We start from the raw sequence: 18,122 nt of genomic DNA, 5'->3' as shown, positions 1-18,122 counted from the left end.
ACACACACACAATAACCAACACAACAACACAATTACTAACCACGGATATAACTCACACATACTATACACTACACACTGTACACTACACACTGCACTACACACTATACATTACACAGCCAAAAGCCTTAGTAACTGTTAACTGTGACTATTCCCCATACTCTGATCGTAATATCATTTCCGAAACAGGCAACCACAAATACTTCGCAAAGTTGAAATTTCTTTTTTTGTGGTACCACTGAAAAGAAAAACGACAAACCGGAACTCTGGCCCATAACCAATTGGCAGAATAATTGTGTGTGTGTTCCTCAGAGTGTTCAGTACTTAAAGTATTAGTAGGTAAAAGTTTATTAAGTCAATAATAATAATTGCCGGTCGTGTGAGGTGACCCGAAACTTAGTGACTTATACCCTTTCTTTACTTTTTATACCATGAATAATATGCAACAGCTGCAACAACAAATGCAGCAACAAGGTATGAATAACTCATGGCAATCGGTTTATTCCGGTAATGAACGACAAAAAGTAGTTCAAATTATGATCTCAACATTAAGAGAGATTCAAGGAGTTAATTTCGATCAAGCAAGAGCCACCAAGATATCTCAAGAATTTGAAGACTTTACATTTTTAAAATCTCAAAGTAGAGACGAGTATCTTCGATTGATTAGACAGAAGATTCAACAATTACGAACTAATTTAAGACCTAATCCGAATGCAAACACTGTAAATCAACAAATTAATGCCAATAGAGCTGGAATGACTAATACCAATGCTAATACCACTACAAATACTAATGCTAATCCTACCATTCAAGGTCAAAACCTTAATTCTCAAAATTTAAGTTACTTACAACAACAATTACAGGCTCGTCAACAAGTGCAAAACAACCAGCCTATGAGACCTCAAACGCAAGTACAACAACCACCACCACCACAGCCTCAACAACCAGTTCAACAGCAACAGCAGCAGCAACAACAGCAACAGCAACAACAACCAGGTCAAAATCAACAGGCAATGCAACAGATTCAACAATTAATCAGAAGTTCTGTTATTCCTGCTGCATTATTATCGAGAATCCCTAACTTACCACCAAATGTCAATACATGGAATCAGATATTTGAATGTATCCAAAAGAAAATTATTCCAACCACTGCCTTGGGTATAATTAAAGATATTCATAATACTCATCTACAACTTGCTATGAGACAACATCAACAACAAAAATTGAACCAAATGAATACGGGTAACAATAACAATAATAACAATAATAACAATGCTAATAAAACGACTAATGTCAATAACACAGGTGTTAACATGACGGCTCAGCAGAAGCAACAACAGCAACAATTTATGCAGAGACAAATGCAGCAAAGGAACAATTTGAATCCACAACAACAGCAACAACAACCAGCTGTAATTCAACAGTCTCCTATCGTTCAAAATCAACAAGTTCCACCTCAAGCTCGTCAACTTCAGCAGCAAGCACAACGAGTCGGAGGGGCAGTAACTAATCCAAACACCAATAACAATACCACCAACAATAATAACAATACCACCAATAATGCCAACAACAACAACAATAACAATATTAATGGTTCAGGTAATAACCTTAAAACTCCTAATTTCCAAATCACTCAGAAGGACTTTATGGATTATCGAAATGACGCTTTAACTATGTTAGCTAGATTACAAGCCACTAATAATATTCCTCGAACTTTGGATGCTACTCAAAGAGACAATTTCATAAGAAAGTTTATTATTCATAATAAGACTCAACAATGGAAACAACAGAATAGAAATGGTGGAGCTCCTGTAGCCCAACAATCTGCTCCAGTAACTCAGCAACTGATTCCACCTCAGAATCGTGTTGGTCAATCTCAACCTCAGCAACAACAAATTGCCTCACAACAACAACCTGCCTTGATGAATAATTTAGTTGCCAATCAGAATCCTATGATTAAAGCTCAGCCTCAGATAAAGCAACCTTTATCATCACCTTTAATGGGTAATAATGCTGTGGGAGGAACCAATGATACCAGTCAGTTTTCGAATCCTCAGGTTCAAAGAGCTCCGATGCAACAGATTCCTCAACAGCAACAACAACAACAACAACAACAACAACAACAACAACAACAACAACAACAACAACAGCAACAACAACAACCACTTCTTCAACAAGCACAACCAACACAAACTCCACTTCAACAGCAGCAGCTCCTTGCAGCAGCGCTTCCTCAATTGACGGATGATTTGAAGTTTAAGTTGAGACAATTGATTGATGAAGTATCAAGAAACAATGTTGTGTTGAAGGATGTTACGTCATTACTTACTAGTCATGATAAAGAAGTTGTTAGAGAAAGTATGACTAAAATTAATCAGCAATATGGAAATGTTGATAGTATTATTAGTTATTTCTTTATCTTAACTAGAAATGTTGATGGAACTAAGAAATTGGTTCAAATGAAGTATATGACCAAAAATATCGTTGATAATTTACTTCGAGGAATCTATTTGGCTACTCCTGATTTATTAGAAAAGTTATCATCTCAATATCAGAAGTATTTTGCTTATGTCAAGGACCAGTTTGCTGCTAGAAAGCAACAAATTCAGCAACAGCAATTGCAACAACAGCAGCAACAGCAACAACAGCAACAGCAACAAGTTCTACCCCAACAAGCAGGTAATCAGCAACAACAAATCCAACAACAATACTTACAACAACAAAAGCAACCAGCCCCTCAAATGGGACCTAATTCCAATTGGCCAGCTGTGGCTCCACCACAGAGAGCATCTACAATCAATAGTAGTCCAATGATGATGAATAATGCTTCACCATTACTTCAACAACAACAGATCCCAATCCAACAACATATCCCTCAACCTCAAGTTCAAACTACTCCTGTTGTACCACCTCAATCTACTCCAAAACCAATTGCAAGATCAGTTACAACTCCTGCAGCTCCAACTCCTGGAGCTACTGTACCTCCTACTACTAAAAGAGGTGGAGGTAGAAGAAAAGGTTCTACTGCTAAAGGATCTATTGGTACAGCAGCCACACCTGCTGGAACTGCTGCATCTCCTGGAACTTCTATTGTTAATAATATTAAAACTCCAAATAGTATTCCAACTCCTCAAGTTGTTCAAAGTCAAAGTAATAAGAATACTCCATCCGAACAATCACCAAATTATCCTGCAAAAACTCCCGGATCTACAGCAAGTGGTGGAGCTACAAGTGTTAATGTTAATGCTACAATTCCTACTACAGATGCTGATATTTTTATTAATACAAAAGATGATTCTAAACTGGCAAAAAGAAGAGAATTATCTAATAGTGATCCTGAAAGATTCTTTTATGCATCACTTGCTAATTTATTAGAAATTGATGATTCATTTGTTGATGCTGTTATTAATAGTAATAATTCTCAATATGGTACTCCCAAGACTCCTTCATTAATTAATGGTAAACCTAATATTAAATCTCCATTATCTCCAATGATTCATGCTGGAGGTTGGACTAGTGAGATTAAACCTCAAGCTATAACTTCATCATTTAAACAAGTTGATATTTTAAGAGAATTAGTATCGAATGATTTAATTGATAGTTGTAGTCAATTAGCCAATGAAAGAGTTAAACATTTAGGAGTTGTAGTTGAAAATGGAAATGGAAATGGAAATGGTCATGGAATTAATGGAATTAATGGAATTAATGGAAATGGCATCAATGGAAATATCATTAATGGTCATGGTATTAATGGCCAAAAAAGAGTTAAAGAAGAAGAAGAAGATGATTTAGATGGATTATTTAATGACAAGAAACGCAAATTATCAACGTCTTCTTCTGATTATAAGTATATGTACGAATCTGTACCCTTTGAAGAGTGGAAACAGTTTGTCGTATCAAGTTTTGATTAACCTCTCATATATATATGTGTGTATATGATTATTTTATTTATAGTGTGTTTAATGTATGTACTATTGCATTTTGTGTGTGCGACACAGTAACTAGTAGAGTCAAAGAGTTGTGGTGTACAAATCGTTGTAGTGTACAGCACAGTATTACAGTAGAGCACTCCAGTACAGTTCAGTGATACACTAATAAATATATACCGGGTAATCCATGAGTCCTAAGTTCGAACCTCAAGAAAAACAGATCTCAGTGGCATTCGTATGTCTAGGTAATATGTGAGTATACTTATATAACTAGTGCTAATGTACAGTATAACTAAACTAACTAAATACTATAGATGTAGATCTCCTATGGCAGAAGCTATATTTAAACATAAAGTTCAACAATTAGGTTATAGTGAATATTTTAAACTTATTGATTCTTATGGAACTGGAGGTTATCATGTTGGTGATCTGCCTGATTCTCGGTCTGCTAAAACATGTCGTAAACATGGTGTAGCAGTTAATCATCGAGCTCAACAAATAAGTCGAAATGATTATAATAAATTCGATTATATAATTGCTATGGATGAATCAAATAAATCAGATTTACATTATACTAAACCTCTGAATTGGGAAGGTAGATTAGAATTATTTGGTTATTGGCGTACTAATAATTCATTTAGTAAGATTGTTGAAGATCCATACTATGGAGGTATAAATGGATTTGAAACTAATTTTCAACAAATTAGTCATTTTAGTGAAGAATTCCTTAAGCAAGAGATCGGTGAATTATGAGAGATAGACAGATATATATATATATATATATATATATATATATATATATAGATAAATAGATAGACAGACAAATAGAATACACACTAAGTATACTGTAAGAGTGCGTAATTTACAAAATGCTCCGTGTAATTTGGGGCACGTACTAGGAGTTTTTTTATAGTGATTTTTTCAATTGAGAGCTAAGCACGATTAAGAATTATATCGTATAGAGCAATAACTTATAAAATTATAAGAAATTGATGAAACTTACTAATAAGAATTGTAGAATTAAAAGAGTGAAATAAATATATATAGTGAGAAATCAAACCCCATCAAATCATTATAAAAAAATATGAGTGCCAGAAAGCTTCAACAAGAGTTTGATAAAACTAATAAGAAAATTGCCGAAGGATTACAAATATTTGATGATATTTATGAAAAATTAATGACAACTGAGATTAATTCTCAAAAGGAAAAGTTAGAAAGTGATTTAAAGAAAGAAATTAAAAAATTACAAAGACTGAGAGATCAATTAAAGCAATGGTTAAATGATGGAAGTATTAAATTAGATAAAAATATTTTACAAGATAATCGAACAAGAATTGAACATGCTATGGATCAATTTAAAGATTTAGAAAAATCTTCAAAAATTAAACAATTTTCAAATGAAGGATTAGAATTACAATCTCAACAAAGAAGATTTAATAAATTTGGTGATGCAGAAGATGCAAAACGTCAAGAAGCTTATAATTATTTAACTGATATAATTGATCAAATAAATCTGCAAAATGATACTTTTGATCAAGAAGTTAATCTGTTATCAGCATCATTAAAGAAAGCAAAATCTTCAAATATTTATTCAATTCAATCACAAATTGATGATATTAAATATAAAATTGATCGTAATAATAGTCATATTGATAGAATTGAAAAAATTTTAACAAATTTAGATAATGAAAAATTAGATCCAAATAAAGTTGATGATATTAAAGATGATTTAGAATATTATGTTGAAAATAATCAAGAAGAAGATTATGTAGAATATGATGATTTTTATGATCAATTAGATATTGAAGATGATGAAATTGAAGTTCATGGATCTTTATCTCAAATGGCGGTTGATCCTCTGGAATATGAACCTAAATTACCTGAACAAGTTAAAGATACTCCAATAACTCCTTCTAAAGATGATGTTACTAAAACTGTTTCAAATACTTCAACAGGTTCTGGTTCAATTTCTGGTTCAACAATTATAGGAATTCCAAATTCAACTATTGGTAATAGTGGTCCACCTTCGGCAACAATTACTCCTACAAAGAAAATTGTAAAACCTTTAATATCAACAACAATAACTAGCAATACACTTTCTTCATCATCAGGAACTGTACCACCATCTTCATCAATAGCTCCTCCTCCACCTATCAATTATTCTAATGTAATAAAAGCTGTACAAGCTGCTCAAGCTGCATCACATGGACCTGGATCTGGTCCATCTTCAACATCAAGTACAAGCGCTCCTCCTGGACTTTTCCCTTCATCAGGTGATAATATAGATAGAAATGAAGAGCAACAACAAAATGAAAACAATGAAGATAATGAAGGTGATTATGAGGAAGGAGAAGGTGAAGGAGAGATTGAAGGAGAAGGAGAAATTGACGTTGAAGATTATGCTGATGAAGATGAAAATAATAATAATGGAGATAATAGAAAAGAGGAAACGGCACTGCCAGAACAAGAATCAGAGGGAATTTATAAACTTAAAAGTCTTTTCCAATCTCGTATACATAAACCATTAGCTTATAATACAGTTAGTCAAATGGTAGAAATATCATTAAATAATTGTCCTGATTCACAAGATAGTGATAAACCACGTCAATATCATCCTCAAACCATTCATCCATCATCTATTGATTATCCACAAGAACCAATGTATGAATTAACTTCACGTAATATATTTAAAAAATTTGATACTGATACATTATTTTTCTGTTTCTATTATAGTGATGTTCATGATCAAATTCTGAGATATAATGCTGCACGTGAATTAAGTAATCGAGGTTGGATCTTTAATAAAGAGTTAAAGCAATGGTTTCAAAAGGAAGAAGAAAGAAAATCCATAAGACCATCTGTAAGTCATACACCTGATCAATCGCCTGAAAATACTGAAAATTATGAAAATGGTAATAATAATAATAATAATAATAATAATAATAATAATAATAAGACTGAAGAATCCCAAGAATATATTGAAGAAAAGCAAAGTAATTATAAATATTTCGATTATGAAAAGACCTGGTTAACTCGAAGAAAAGAAAATTACTTATTTGGTGCTGAATTGAGAGAAACCTTTTAGGTATATAATATTTACTTTATGTAATATAGTTGTACGGTAAATTTAATTTAATTAAATTAGTTAATAAATTACTTTTGTAGTAGTGGTTGCAAAGGATAAAGTCGTGTCCCAGGGCTACATTTCATTCACTTACTCGGGGACTGCATATCGGTCTAGTGGGTGATCCACTAACAATACTTTGCAACTACTATTGTAATGGTTAAACTGTGTAAATGTTTTATTTAGCAGCCAATATTAAAGTTTTATAGTTGTGTATTATGAACCTTTTCAGTTAGGATCATTTTAGATATATATAATGTCGTAAGTGAATGAATTCACACGAAGCTAAGATGCTATTTATAGTTATGCATCAGACGAAGAATCTCAGACGAATGCATGAAAATTTTTTGGTGTTATGCCGTAATAAATAAATTTAATCTATAAATATGCCCAGGCTTATGTCGTGTTTAGTACCAAGCAATATATGCGGCTGTTCTCAAGTGTTCAGAATTCATATTTAGAAGTAATTAGTCTAATTTATACTAAATTATACTAAATTATACTACAATATAATAAAATATTATATAATAAACAAATAAGCAAGAATGGCTACTTTTAGGTATTTTGAGACTTTAGATGTGCCGTCTTCAACTACAACTGAATCTACAACACCTGAAGGCACCACTACAATTTTATATCAAATAACATTTCCTGGTATACAAACTGATCCACTAACTACTTCAGACATACCTACAACTTCAACTTCAACTCCAACTACAGTAACAAATATCTTTCTGTTAGGGGAATCTTCAACAATTCCCGAGCCTATTTCTTCAGACCAACCTAGTGATATAAAAGTAGGAGGTCATGGTCTGCCTATTGGTATCATAGTAGGTATAGTGGTTGGATTTTTAGCCTTTGTTGCCATTTGTATTGGTCTCTTTTACTATTTCGTGTATCGAAAGAAACATCCCAAAATGCCTAAAGATCTCGAATCTGAGGAGAAAGTTGAAAATCCTAATGGAATTGATGAAGAAACTCAAGCTGTCCTACCATCTCCTACTATTATTCAAGAAAATACTAATTCTTTGGAGCCTCTTCTAGATATAGAAGGTGAAGGCAGTCCTGAACTCAATGATGAGGATTACCATAGCCAGTTAATTGAAGACCATGTTGATAACTACAACAATAGCACCTTTCGAGGTAGTACACATATTATTACGAGAAACGATATTGTGCATGAGACCAATTCCAACAACAATAATAATAATGATAATAATAATAATAATGAAAATAGTAATAATAATGAAAATAGTAATAATAATAATAATAATAATAATAATAATAATAATGAAAATATTCAACTCACAATTGTTAGCGATGATACAACATAATAGCTTCTCAGTTATTAGTCTACACCGTCACTTCATAGTTAAATGTACCATTCGTGAGTTTAATGACATTATATAATAAATTTAATTTTAAAGTTGTAGAGGATAAGACATAAATTTCGAACTATACTAATGAAATGAATTACAGACCCCGTCAATTATTTCTCCAGTGTTGAATTACTACATTATATACAGTTTAAAAGATTATAGAAGATTATAGATTTTAGAATATTATAGATTAGATTATATAGAGATTTACAACATTAACAAACGCGAATTATATCAGACATAAATTCGTTTATGAGTCCTGTAACAGTTTGTTTCACCAGGTACCTGCATGTATTTTTTATGTATAAAATATGTTATCGAAACCAGTTTTATGGCTCGTTGGCAGTGTAATAACATGTACATAACAAAAGCAATAAAATTCAGAATAGTTTATGCTGATGATGTAAGCGGAAGATTACTCAAGGACAGTAAACGGAAAGAGGATTTTCGGATCAAGAAAAGTTAACCCGTTAATTGTATGCATTATTCTTAATGCTTCTATAAATAGAAACTTGGCAGAATAATAAGGATGCTATTTTTTTTAACTGCAAAATGCTCTAAAATCCATAAAAGGGATAAGTAAAAACGATATGGATTGTTTAACACGTCGTAAGTAATAATATTGTTCGTTACCATTATTACTTGGGGCGGTTTAAAGACGTATAAATACGAAACTTTAACAATTAAGAATTTTTATTCTTTCCAATTATTATTTATTTATAGAAAGTTAATATCGAAGGTTTAATAAATTAATTCTATAATCTATTATTTATATTCCTCAAATCCTAAAAATCTTTCCTACTTATAATTGTAATTATTAAACTCTTTTGGTCTATAAGCTAAGTTAAACACAAAAACTTGAAGGTGATTAAATAACCACGCCAGCATTAACCCAAAATATCAATTTCAAAGCCAATTTCAAAGCCGAAATACATATATAAATACAAATACAAGTACAAAATTCTAATTCTAATCATAAGTTAAAGCTAAAGCTAAAACTAAAACTTTCAAATACTATAGAGCATTTCATAACCCTACGCTCATACTACACAAGATCACAAATCCAGATCTTGTACTGAATTGGAAATAGAATTTTGGTACTCGTCTAAGAAAAAAAATTTCTAGAAAAAAAAAAAAGAAAAAGAAAAAGAAATATTCCCAGCTGTTACATTCTTATAAAGCCTGCAATAATAAGGCCTATTGTTTAACTAGAGATAGTAATTTCAACACGATCCAGATCACTAACGGTCACCAACCAACTACTTTTGGAAAATATACTTATTCGTTATAGATTGGGTTAGAATACTAAATTATACACTACTGTTTATTATTCAAACAAGTCATTTTTTAACAGATCACGTCTACAGTACCCTGCATTAATTTTCACTACTGTTCCCTAATAATTTTCCATTACCTTACTCATATATATATATATATATATATGATCTATTGATAAATAAGACTATGCATAACTCATAATATAATCATGCCAGTATTTAATATTTATGACACTATCAATATCAATACCAATACCAATTCTAATACTAATACCAAAATCAATATCAATCGAATACATTCCCCAAATGACTTACCATACGTAGATCAAATAAGCTTTCGATCTATGCAAACATTTCAAGATACACCTACATTGGTACGGAGAGATTCAAGTTCAGACACTCCAACTTCAACTACATCTCAAAATTATGCTACTGATTCAAAAGGTTGTCTCGTTTGTCCAACCGATCATGCTCCTTGTCCTGCTTGTACAGGTAATACAGAATGTCAATTACGTACTCAAACTTGTACTCAATGTGCTGAATACTTTTGTGCTCCTATTGATAGTACAAGTGGAAAGTCACTTCCAATAGGGGGCATCATTGGTGGTGTTATAGCGTTTGTCGTTGTAGCTGCTTTAGCTGCTGGGTTTTATTATTATTTTTATGTATATAGGAAAAAGCATCCAGTAATGCTTGATGATGAAGATTCTCTCGGAGATGATGAAGATGAAGATGAAGATGATGATGTACGTTTGCGTGACCTTCATAGTTATGCTAGTGATGGTCGTTCAATACATACTGGTGATGAAGAACTTGATGATGAGAATAGTGACTACAATATCAGTAAAGCAAGTAGCAGTCCAAAGACAAGTCATAGTAATCATGCAAATCCTTTAAACAATGGTAATGTTTCCAGTAATCCAGCACTTGCTGGATTAGAAAGACCAAATGCAAAACGTCTGACTTCAAGCTCACAAGTTAATAGAAGAAGATTATCATCTTATGAATCATTTACAAAACCTCAATATAGAAGAGGAGCTGGAGGAGCAGGAAACAAAACCAATAAACAATCTCAAGCTGCTCAAAGGCGTGCTAGACAAAAAAAGATAATTCAAGAAGCCAATGCTCAGCAACAGCATCAACAACAGCTAGCACTTCAACAAAGAATGGCTGCTGCTGCTGCTTCAGGTCAAACACTTTCTTCAGATGATCAATTAGCTCTTCAAGAATATTCTAGATTTGATCCCTCTCATCATAATACAGTGTATTTTGATGGCAATTCAACAAATAGAAATTCCGTGGCAACCTCATTTTCTACTACAAATGCATCAAATATATTACCTATTGCTTATATTCCTGGAGTAACTGTTCGTCCAACGGCTAATAATACTAGATCTATTTATTCATATGATTCAGAGTCGTTATTCTCCGATTTGAATACGATTGAAAATGCATCCATTGTTGGTGATGTGACTAGAGGTAATTATGATCTGAGCACCACATTAGCATCGACTGCAGAATCAAGTGAAGATGAAAAGAATAGTGATAATAAAGACGATTCAAATGTTAATGATACCATGACGGCTATTAAAGCACAACCTAGATTAGTTAATGTTGAAAGAATTGAAGAAGAGGATGAAGATGAAGAAGAAGTCAGTGATGATGAAGTGGACGATAATATGAACGAGGGAACATTCAGAAATGATTCAACTATGGGAAGCTACAAGAAACAAGATTTGAACAGTTCTTCAACATCTAATCTTAACACTTCTACATTAACCAATTTTGTAATCGAAGATCCTGATGAAGATGAAGATTCTGATGTTGATTCTGATATTGGTGAAATTAATCGAGCTACAAGTGTAAGGAAAAAGAAAAGAAATAGTGGAGCTAATTCTAATACGGCATCTAATTCAAATTCAAATTCCAATACAAATACAAATACTGCGATAAACGGTAATTATCTTCCTGATAGAGAAATATTGTTAGATATAGCATCAAGAGGATCAACATTGGGATCTCAATTTCAACCACCAAATCTTCACAATACAGGAACATCCAGCACTAATGGATCCCTTCATAGAATTGATACTGCGTCTAATAATGGATCATTTGTTCTCGATGTAGAATTTGATGGCGGTATAGCTAGACCGGGATCGGATGATAGTGGTGAAAAGAGTCCGTTTGAAGATCCAGAATGAATGGTATTATGATAACTCTATTTGTATATGGTCATTATAGTAATAAAAATTTATTTATATATATTTATTTATTTCAGTAATTGCAAAAATAAATATTGCAAGCACTTTACATTGATAAATTGCATTCATACTACCTGTTTAGGCACATTTTTACTATTGCTACATGATGCATACTATAAATTTAATCTTTAATTGTATGGATTGCATTGTGGTACAAGATCTTAATCATCACGGAAGGAATTAACTAGTTGTATTACCTAAAGCGCAATGACCTTCTTATGGCCCTAAATATACCACAAAATCCAAACACCTCTAACGGAACAATTTTACCGAAGCAACTAGGAATTTCGGGTTACCCTTTTTTTTTGGGTGAGTAACCAGTGTGTTGGGTTAATACTATAGAGATACATCAAATTCAATATATATTTATGAACCGATAGAAATTCAATTTGAAGAAGTTCAAAGATATTGTAGATATTGTAGAGATTGCAAATGGTAAAGGAAGGACCGGAAACTAACTAATTTCATGAGTATTGTAAATGTAGAAGTAGCTAGAGATGAATTCCGGGGGTGCGTCGAAATTCGGTAAAACAACCTGGGCGGACTTGACGCCTCCGTGAGCGGTAGACAGTTTAGCGAGTTCCGACGCGTTTAATTACAAAATTAAGCTAACAAAGATTAATGATATATAATGAGTATTAGGTAATAATCATACAGATCAAATAAGCAATCTATATAGATAATATGGGTTGATAGATAAAAAAGACAAACTATCGATCTAGCCTATCTATCAAAGTGAGGTTTATTGATTTGAACGCACCATTGTAAACTAAACTCTGTTCCGACCACCACCTTGTGGTTTACTAATATATTAGTTATGAATTACTATTAGGTACGATTACTATTATTCAATAATTCTTTTGTTATACTTTCTTATCTTATAATTACAATTATTCATAAGTGAATGACTACGGTTGTGAAGAGAATGGTTTATTTGATCATTCATAATTCATAATTTATGATTGAATTAATGATGAATTTCATTAATCAATCGGACCTGTCATCTACGATACAATTAGTTACTGAATTTGTCTAGATCATGTCAATTGATTACCTCACGCACGCACACTAATTAAATTTTCCCATCTACCTGTCCACGTGACTCGCATACTTCTTTGTTCCGGCTCCACCCTCGAATTTCCCAAAGATTACTAACAAACCGAAAGCCACAAGCCCAGAAAAACAATTTATAGTGGAGGTTTCAACTGAGAAGTAGGCGAGTACCGTGGGGGGTGGAGGGAGAACAAAAAAGTGGATGGAGCTAGCTTAGTAAAGTGGAAAATTACTTTATATACAGCAATTTGTTGAATTTTTTTTTAAACACTTGCTTTCTCTTCGTTTATATTTTGGCTTAATTAACCTATTTCTTTTGTTATTCAATTGTTAAAAGGGAATTGACTAGAATTGTTTAAACATTAACTGGAAGTAACATTCTATAAAATTTCATTTACTTTTAATAGATTTTTCCAACGTTTATTCAAAAAGGAATTAATATCAAACTACAAAAAATGTCTGCTCTCGATTTAAAGGCTGTTAATACTATTCGTTTATTAGCTGTTGATGCTGTTTCTGCTGCTAACTCTGGTCATCCAGGTGCTCCATTAGGTTTAGCTCCAGCTGCTCATGCTGTTTGGAAGAATCTTAGATTTGATCCAAAAGATCCAAAATGGATTGCTAGAGATAGATTTGTTTTATCTAATGGTCACGCTTGTGCTTTATTATATGCTTTATTAGTTCTTTATGGTTTTGATTTAACTGTGGAAGACTTGAAACAATTCAGACAATTAGGTTCAAAGACTCCAGGTCATCCTGAAGTCTTAGATGTTCCAGGTGTTGAAGTTACTACTGGTCCATTAGGTCAAGGTATTTCTAATGCTGTTGGTCTTGCTATTGCTCAAAAACAATTCTCTGCTACCTACGACAAACCAGAATTTAAAATTGTTGACTCTTTTGTCTATGCTTTCCTTGGTGATGGTTGTTTAATGGAAGGTGTTTCTTCTGAAGCTTCTTCTTTAGCTGGTCACTTACAATTAGGTAATTTAATTGCCTTCTGGGATGACAACAGAATTTCAATTGATGGTAGTACTGAAGTTGCCTTCACTGAAGATGTCGTTGCTAGATACAGAGCTTACAACTGGCACATTCTTGAAGTTGCTAATGGTGATAGCGATCTTGAAGGTATTGCCAAGGCCATTGAAGAAGCTAAAAAAGTTACTGATAAGCCAACTTTAATTAGATTAACTACTACCATTGGTTACGGTTCTTTAGCTCAAGGTACTCATGGTGTTCACGGTGCTCCATTAAAGGCTGATGATGTTAAACAATTAAAGGAAAAATGGGGTTTCAACCCAGAAGAATCCTTCGCCATCCCAACTGAAGTTTCTGATTACTTCAAGACTGTTGTTGCAGAAAACTTAAAGGTAAAAGCTAAGTGGCAAGAAGAATTTGCTGCTTACAAAGCCAAGTATCCAGAATTAGGTGCTGAAGTTCAACGTCGTTTAGATGGTAAATTACCAAAGAACTGGGCTGATCACTTACCAAGATACACTCCAGAAGATAAACCAGTTGCTACCAGAAAATTATCTGAAATTGTTTTAACTAACATTATTCCAGTTGTTCCAGAAATTATTGGTGGTTCTGCTGATTTAACTCCTTCCAACTTGACTAGAACTGCTGGTTCTACTGATTTCCAACCTCCATCTACTGGTTTAGGTGACTACAGTGGTAGATACATCAGATACGGTGTTAGAGAACATGGTATGGGTGCTATCATGAACGGTATTGCCGCTTTCGGTGCTAACTACAAGAACTATGGTGGTACTTTCTTAAACTTTGTTTCTTACGCTGCTGGTGCCGTTAGATTAGCTGCTTTATCTCATCACCCAGTCACTTGGGTTGCTACCCATGATTCTATTGGTTTAGGTGAAGATGGTCCAACCCATCAACCTATTGAAACTTTAGCTCACTTCAGAGCTACTCCAAATATTTCTGTTTGGAGACCAGCTGATGGTAATGAAGTTTCTGCTGCTTATTATAGTGCCATTCAATCTACTTCCACTCCACACATTATTGCTTTATCTAGACAAAACTTACCACACTTAGAAGGTTCTTCTGTTGAAGTTGCTTCCTTAGGTGGTTACACTTTGATCAAGCACGATAAGCCAGATGTTATCATTGTTGCTTCAGGTTCTGAAGTTTCTATTGCTGTTGATGCTTCTAAGAAATTAGAATCTGAAGGTTTCAAAGCTGGTGTTGTTTCTCTTCCAGATTTCTTAACTTTTGATAAACAACCATTAGACTATAGATTATCTGTCTTACCAGATGGTGTTCCAATCATTTCTGTTGAAGTTATGTCTACTTTTGGATGGTCTAAATACTCACACGCCCAATTTGGTTTAAACAGATTTGGTGCTTCTGGTAAGGCTCCAGCTATTTACAAACTTTTTGAATTCACTCCAGAAGGCATTGCTGAAAGAGCTGTTAAGACTATTGAATTTTACAAGGGTAAGACTGTTTACTCTCCATTAGTCGCTCCTTTCTAAATGAACTAATTACTGTGTCTTGTCTTAATTTATTTTAAAGTTTAATATACATATATAAAATTAAAAGCTATTAATCATTTTCCGATAATGTAAATAAATTTCTACAATATAAATATTTTTAACAAATAAATTTCAATAATTTTCATTTACTTCTTATCATGATAAGAACTATACTAAATTAGCAAATAATCATATATAATCGTGAACTACGTCAACATATTAATCGTTAGAAAATAAATGGATACCTAGATTGTTTACTTGGCAGTATCAACAACATATCTACCCAAGATCTTTCCTTCTTCCATTAACTTGTAGACATTAGCTAATTCAGAAAGACCAACAATCTTAATTGGACACTTGACTAAACCTCTACTAAAGAAATCAATAGCTTCAGCAGTGTCAGCTCTGTTACCAACATAAGAACCTCTAATATTAATAGTTTTAACAACAGAAGAGAAAACAGAAGCAGAAACAGAAGCTCCAGCTGGTAAACCAACTAAAACGACAGTACCAGTTGGTCTAACATATTCGACAGATTGTTGCATAGCCTTTTCAGAAACTGATACATTAATAACACCATGTGGACCACCACCAGTGATGGTTTGAATGTCCTTAACAATATCCTTTGAAGTAAGGAAATCAATAAAGGCTTCAGCACCTAATGATTTGGCAAATTCACCTTTTTCTTGTCCACCATCAATACCAACAACACGGTAACCCATAGCTTTGGCGTATTGAACGGCTAAAGACCCTAAACCACCAGCAGCACCAGAAATGGCAACCCATTGACCAGGTTGTAAATCGGCAGTCTTCAAAGCCTTGTAAACAGTGATACCAGCACATAAAATTGGAGAAACAGAAGCTAAATCAGTACCTTTTGGAATTCTGGCAGCTTGAATTGCATCAGCAGTAGCATATTGTTGGAATGAACCATCATGAGTGTAACCAGATAAATCGGCATCTGGACAGTTAGATTCATGAGCAGTTCTACAGTATTCACAACTTAAACAAGAACCATTTAACCATTTGACACCAGCATAATCACCAATTTCCCAGCCTACAACATTTTCACCTAAGGCTACGACAACACCTGCACCTTCATGACCACCTACTAATGGTAACTTTGTGGCTAATGGCCAATCACCTTTCCAAGCATGTAAATCAGTGTGACAGACACCAGAGTACTTAACGTTAATTAATAATTCATTTGGTTTTGGTTTTGGTACTGGAATGTCCTTATATAATAATGGACCACCATTGGTTTCAAAAATAATAGCCTTTTGAGTAGTTGGAATAGCCATTTTTAAGAAGTAATAAGTTAATTAATTAATTTAATTGAAGTCTGTTACTGGAAGTATGTTTGTCAAATGTTGTTTTGACAGGGAAATATTTCGTTGTATGATGAAAAATATAAACTAAGGATCTAAATCTATATATGGAGATTTAGACCCATATTTATAACAATTTCTTATTTCCTTTTGTCAATGCCAAACCATTGGATTCTAAAACTCCGAACGTGCAGCCAGTTGTCTATAGCTCAACCAATAAAATAAATAGGAGAAAGGCTACTTCGGACCTGAGTATTAACACACAGAGAGGAGCTTGGAAACGTCTAAAAACTTAAATACTATTAAGAGGGGGCACAGATATCGGATAGTTCAATTTGAATACTATAATTAACCCCAGGTTTTCCCCACTATAAGAAATGTGAAAATAAATTTTACTTCATATGCAGGCGCTCTAATCACCAAACTTAAATATATAGGTTAGAAGTATGGAACGGGGATTGGGACCATAGCCAATTGCCAAATTGCCAAATTGCCAGTCGGTTTAAAAGAGTATATTGTCATTAATTTTTGTTCATTACTTAATTGGGAAAATTTCGTTGCTCTTATCTTTACCAAGCGGCCCTTTAGGTGTTTACAAGCAAATAAAAATGCTCATAAAGAGGAGAACCACACATGGTCATTAGCTGTCTAATATTAATTCACACTCCTCAGAACACAAGGAATTGACTCTAATTCAATCATTATTAGTAAAAGTCTATTGTCCTCCAAACTAAAGTATCTGATCCTTATACTGTAGAAAGTGGAACGACATTGGCCACGACTTTTAGTAGATCGTTTAAAGTGTGACATATATTCTTTGGAGATAGCTCTCTTTGATAGTCAGTTAATTGTTAGGGTTTGAGTGGAAATCACCTCACAGTTCCCAACGTAACCAGATTTTTCTAATTTGTTTCGTCTTTAGCAGCACTTGGTTTGTTACCCGTAGTTGCAAAAACATTGGTAACCCAACAAAAGTATCTTACTTCTCAGCATACGTTGTTTCTCGTTTCAATGTATACCGGTCCAAGGGACTAACCAGAAGATACAAATTTTCTAATTCTTACACTTATGATTTCATAATTTGACGTTATTTTGCTGATCCTTGCAACAGTGCTGGAGTTTAAGTGAATGGAGCTAAAAACCGAGCTAGTATGCAAAACAATTATTTTCTTAGCTCATAGAAAATTTCACGTCTCTTTTCAGGAAAGGTCCGTAGACTGCAGCCTTGGTTAAGAATTGGAATTGGAGGCTCTTAATGCATAAAACTGGCACATTTAATGCTATA

General features: G+C 33.3%; 7 protein-coding genes across 7 annotated transcripts; 6 read left to right on the top strand and 1 right to left on the bottom strand. All coding sequences in view use genetic code 12, as the record gives it.

The window, feature by feature from the left end:
• Positions 1-2,122: 2,122 nt before the first annotated feature.
• MED15 (Med15p) lies at positions 2,123-4,000 on the top strand (the record flags this gene model as incomplete). Its single annotated transcript, XM_064880586.1, has 1 exon — positions 2,123-4,000. A coding segment is annotated over exon 1 (1,547 nt), but the record flags the coding sequence as incomplete, so codon positions are not given.
• Positions 4,001-4,773, top strand: LTP1 (tyrosine protein phosphatase). Its single transcript, XM_064880585.1, has 2 exons — positions 4,001-4,178; positions 4,241-4,773. The coding sequence occupies exons 1-2, from the start codon at positions 4,114-4,116 to the stop codon at positions 4,677-4,679; spliced, it is 504 nt and encodes a 167-aa protein (XP_064740810.1). The 5' UTR covers positions 4,001-4,113; the 3' UTR covers positions 4,680-4,773.
• Positions 4,774-5,010: 237 nt separating this feature from the next.
• Positions 5,011-7,011, top strand: NOT5 (CCR4-NOT core subunit; the record flags this gene model as incomplete). Its single annotated transcript, XM_064885298.1, has 3 exons — positions 5,011-6,259; positions 6,323-6,790; positions 6,911-7,011. 3 exons carry the CDS (start codon positions 5,011-5,013, stop codon positions 7,009-7,011), a joined length of 1,818 nt encoding a protein of 605 aa, XP_064740809.1.
• Positions 7,012-7,303: 292 nt separating this feature from the next.
• RJT21DRAFT_10099 (uncharacterized protein) lies at positions 7,304-8,551 on the top strand. The gene has a single exon (XM_064879722.1). It carries the CDS (start codon positions 7,596-7,598, stop codon positions 8,382-8,384), a length of 789 nt encoding a protein of 262 aa, XP_064740808.1. The 5' UTR covers positions 7,304-7,595; the 3' UTR covers positions 8,385-8,551.
• Positions 8,552-9,849: 1,298 nt separating this feature from the next.
• On the top strand, positions 9,850-12,318 carry OPY2 (Opy2p). The gene has a single exon (XM_064880584.1). The coding sequence runs from the start codon at positions 9,916-9,918 to the stop codon at positions 11,905-11,907; it is 1,992 nt and encodes a 663-aa protein (XP_064740807.1). The 5' UTR covers positions 9,850-9,915; the 3' UTR covers positions 11,908-12,318.
• A 917-nt stretch (positions 12,319-13,235) lies between these two features.
• On the top strand, positions 13,236-15,628 carry TKL1 (transketolase). Its single transcript, XM_064879718.1, has one exon. It carries the CDS (start codon positions 13,476-13,478, stop codon positions 15,507-15,509), a length of 2,034 nt encoding a protein of 677 aa, XP_064740806.1. The 5' UTR covers positions 13,236-13,475; the 3' UTR covers positions 15,510-15,628.
• Positions 15,629-15,763: 135 nt separating this feature from the next.
• On the bottom strand, positions 15,764-16,810 carry ADH2 (alcohol dehydrogenase; the record flags this gene model as incomplete). Its single annotated transcript, XM_064885267.1, has 1 exon — positions 15,764-16,810. The coding sequence occupies one exon, from the start codon at positions 16,808-16,810 to the stop codon at positions 15,764-15,766; it is 1,047 nt and encodes a 348-aa protein (XP_064740805.1).
• Positions 16,811-18,122: the final 1,312 nt, after the last annotated feature.

This window comes from Scheffersomyces amazonensis (genome assembly GCF_036850825.1).
Source record: "Scheffersomyces amazonensis strain UFMG-HMD-26.3 chromosome Unknown RJT21scaffold_1, whole genome shotgun sequence".
Taxonomy (NCBI): domain Eukaryota; kingdom Fungi; phylum Ascomycota; class Pichiomycetes; order Serinales; family Debaryomycetaceae; genus Scheffersomyces; species Scheffersomyces amazonensis.
The sequence above is the reverse complement of the archived record's forward strand: the minus strand, read 5'-3'. Positions and strand labels throughout refer to the sequence as shown.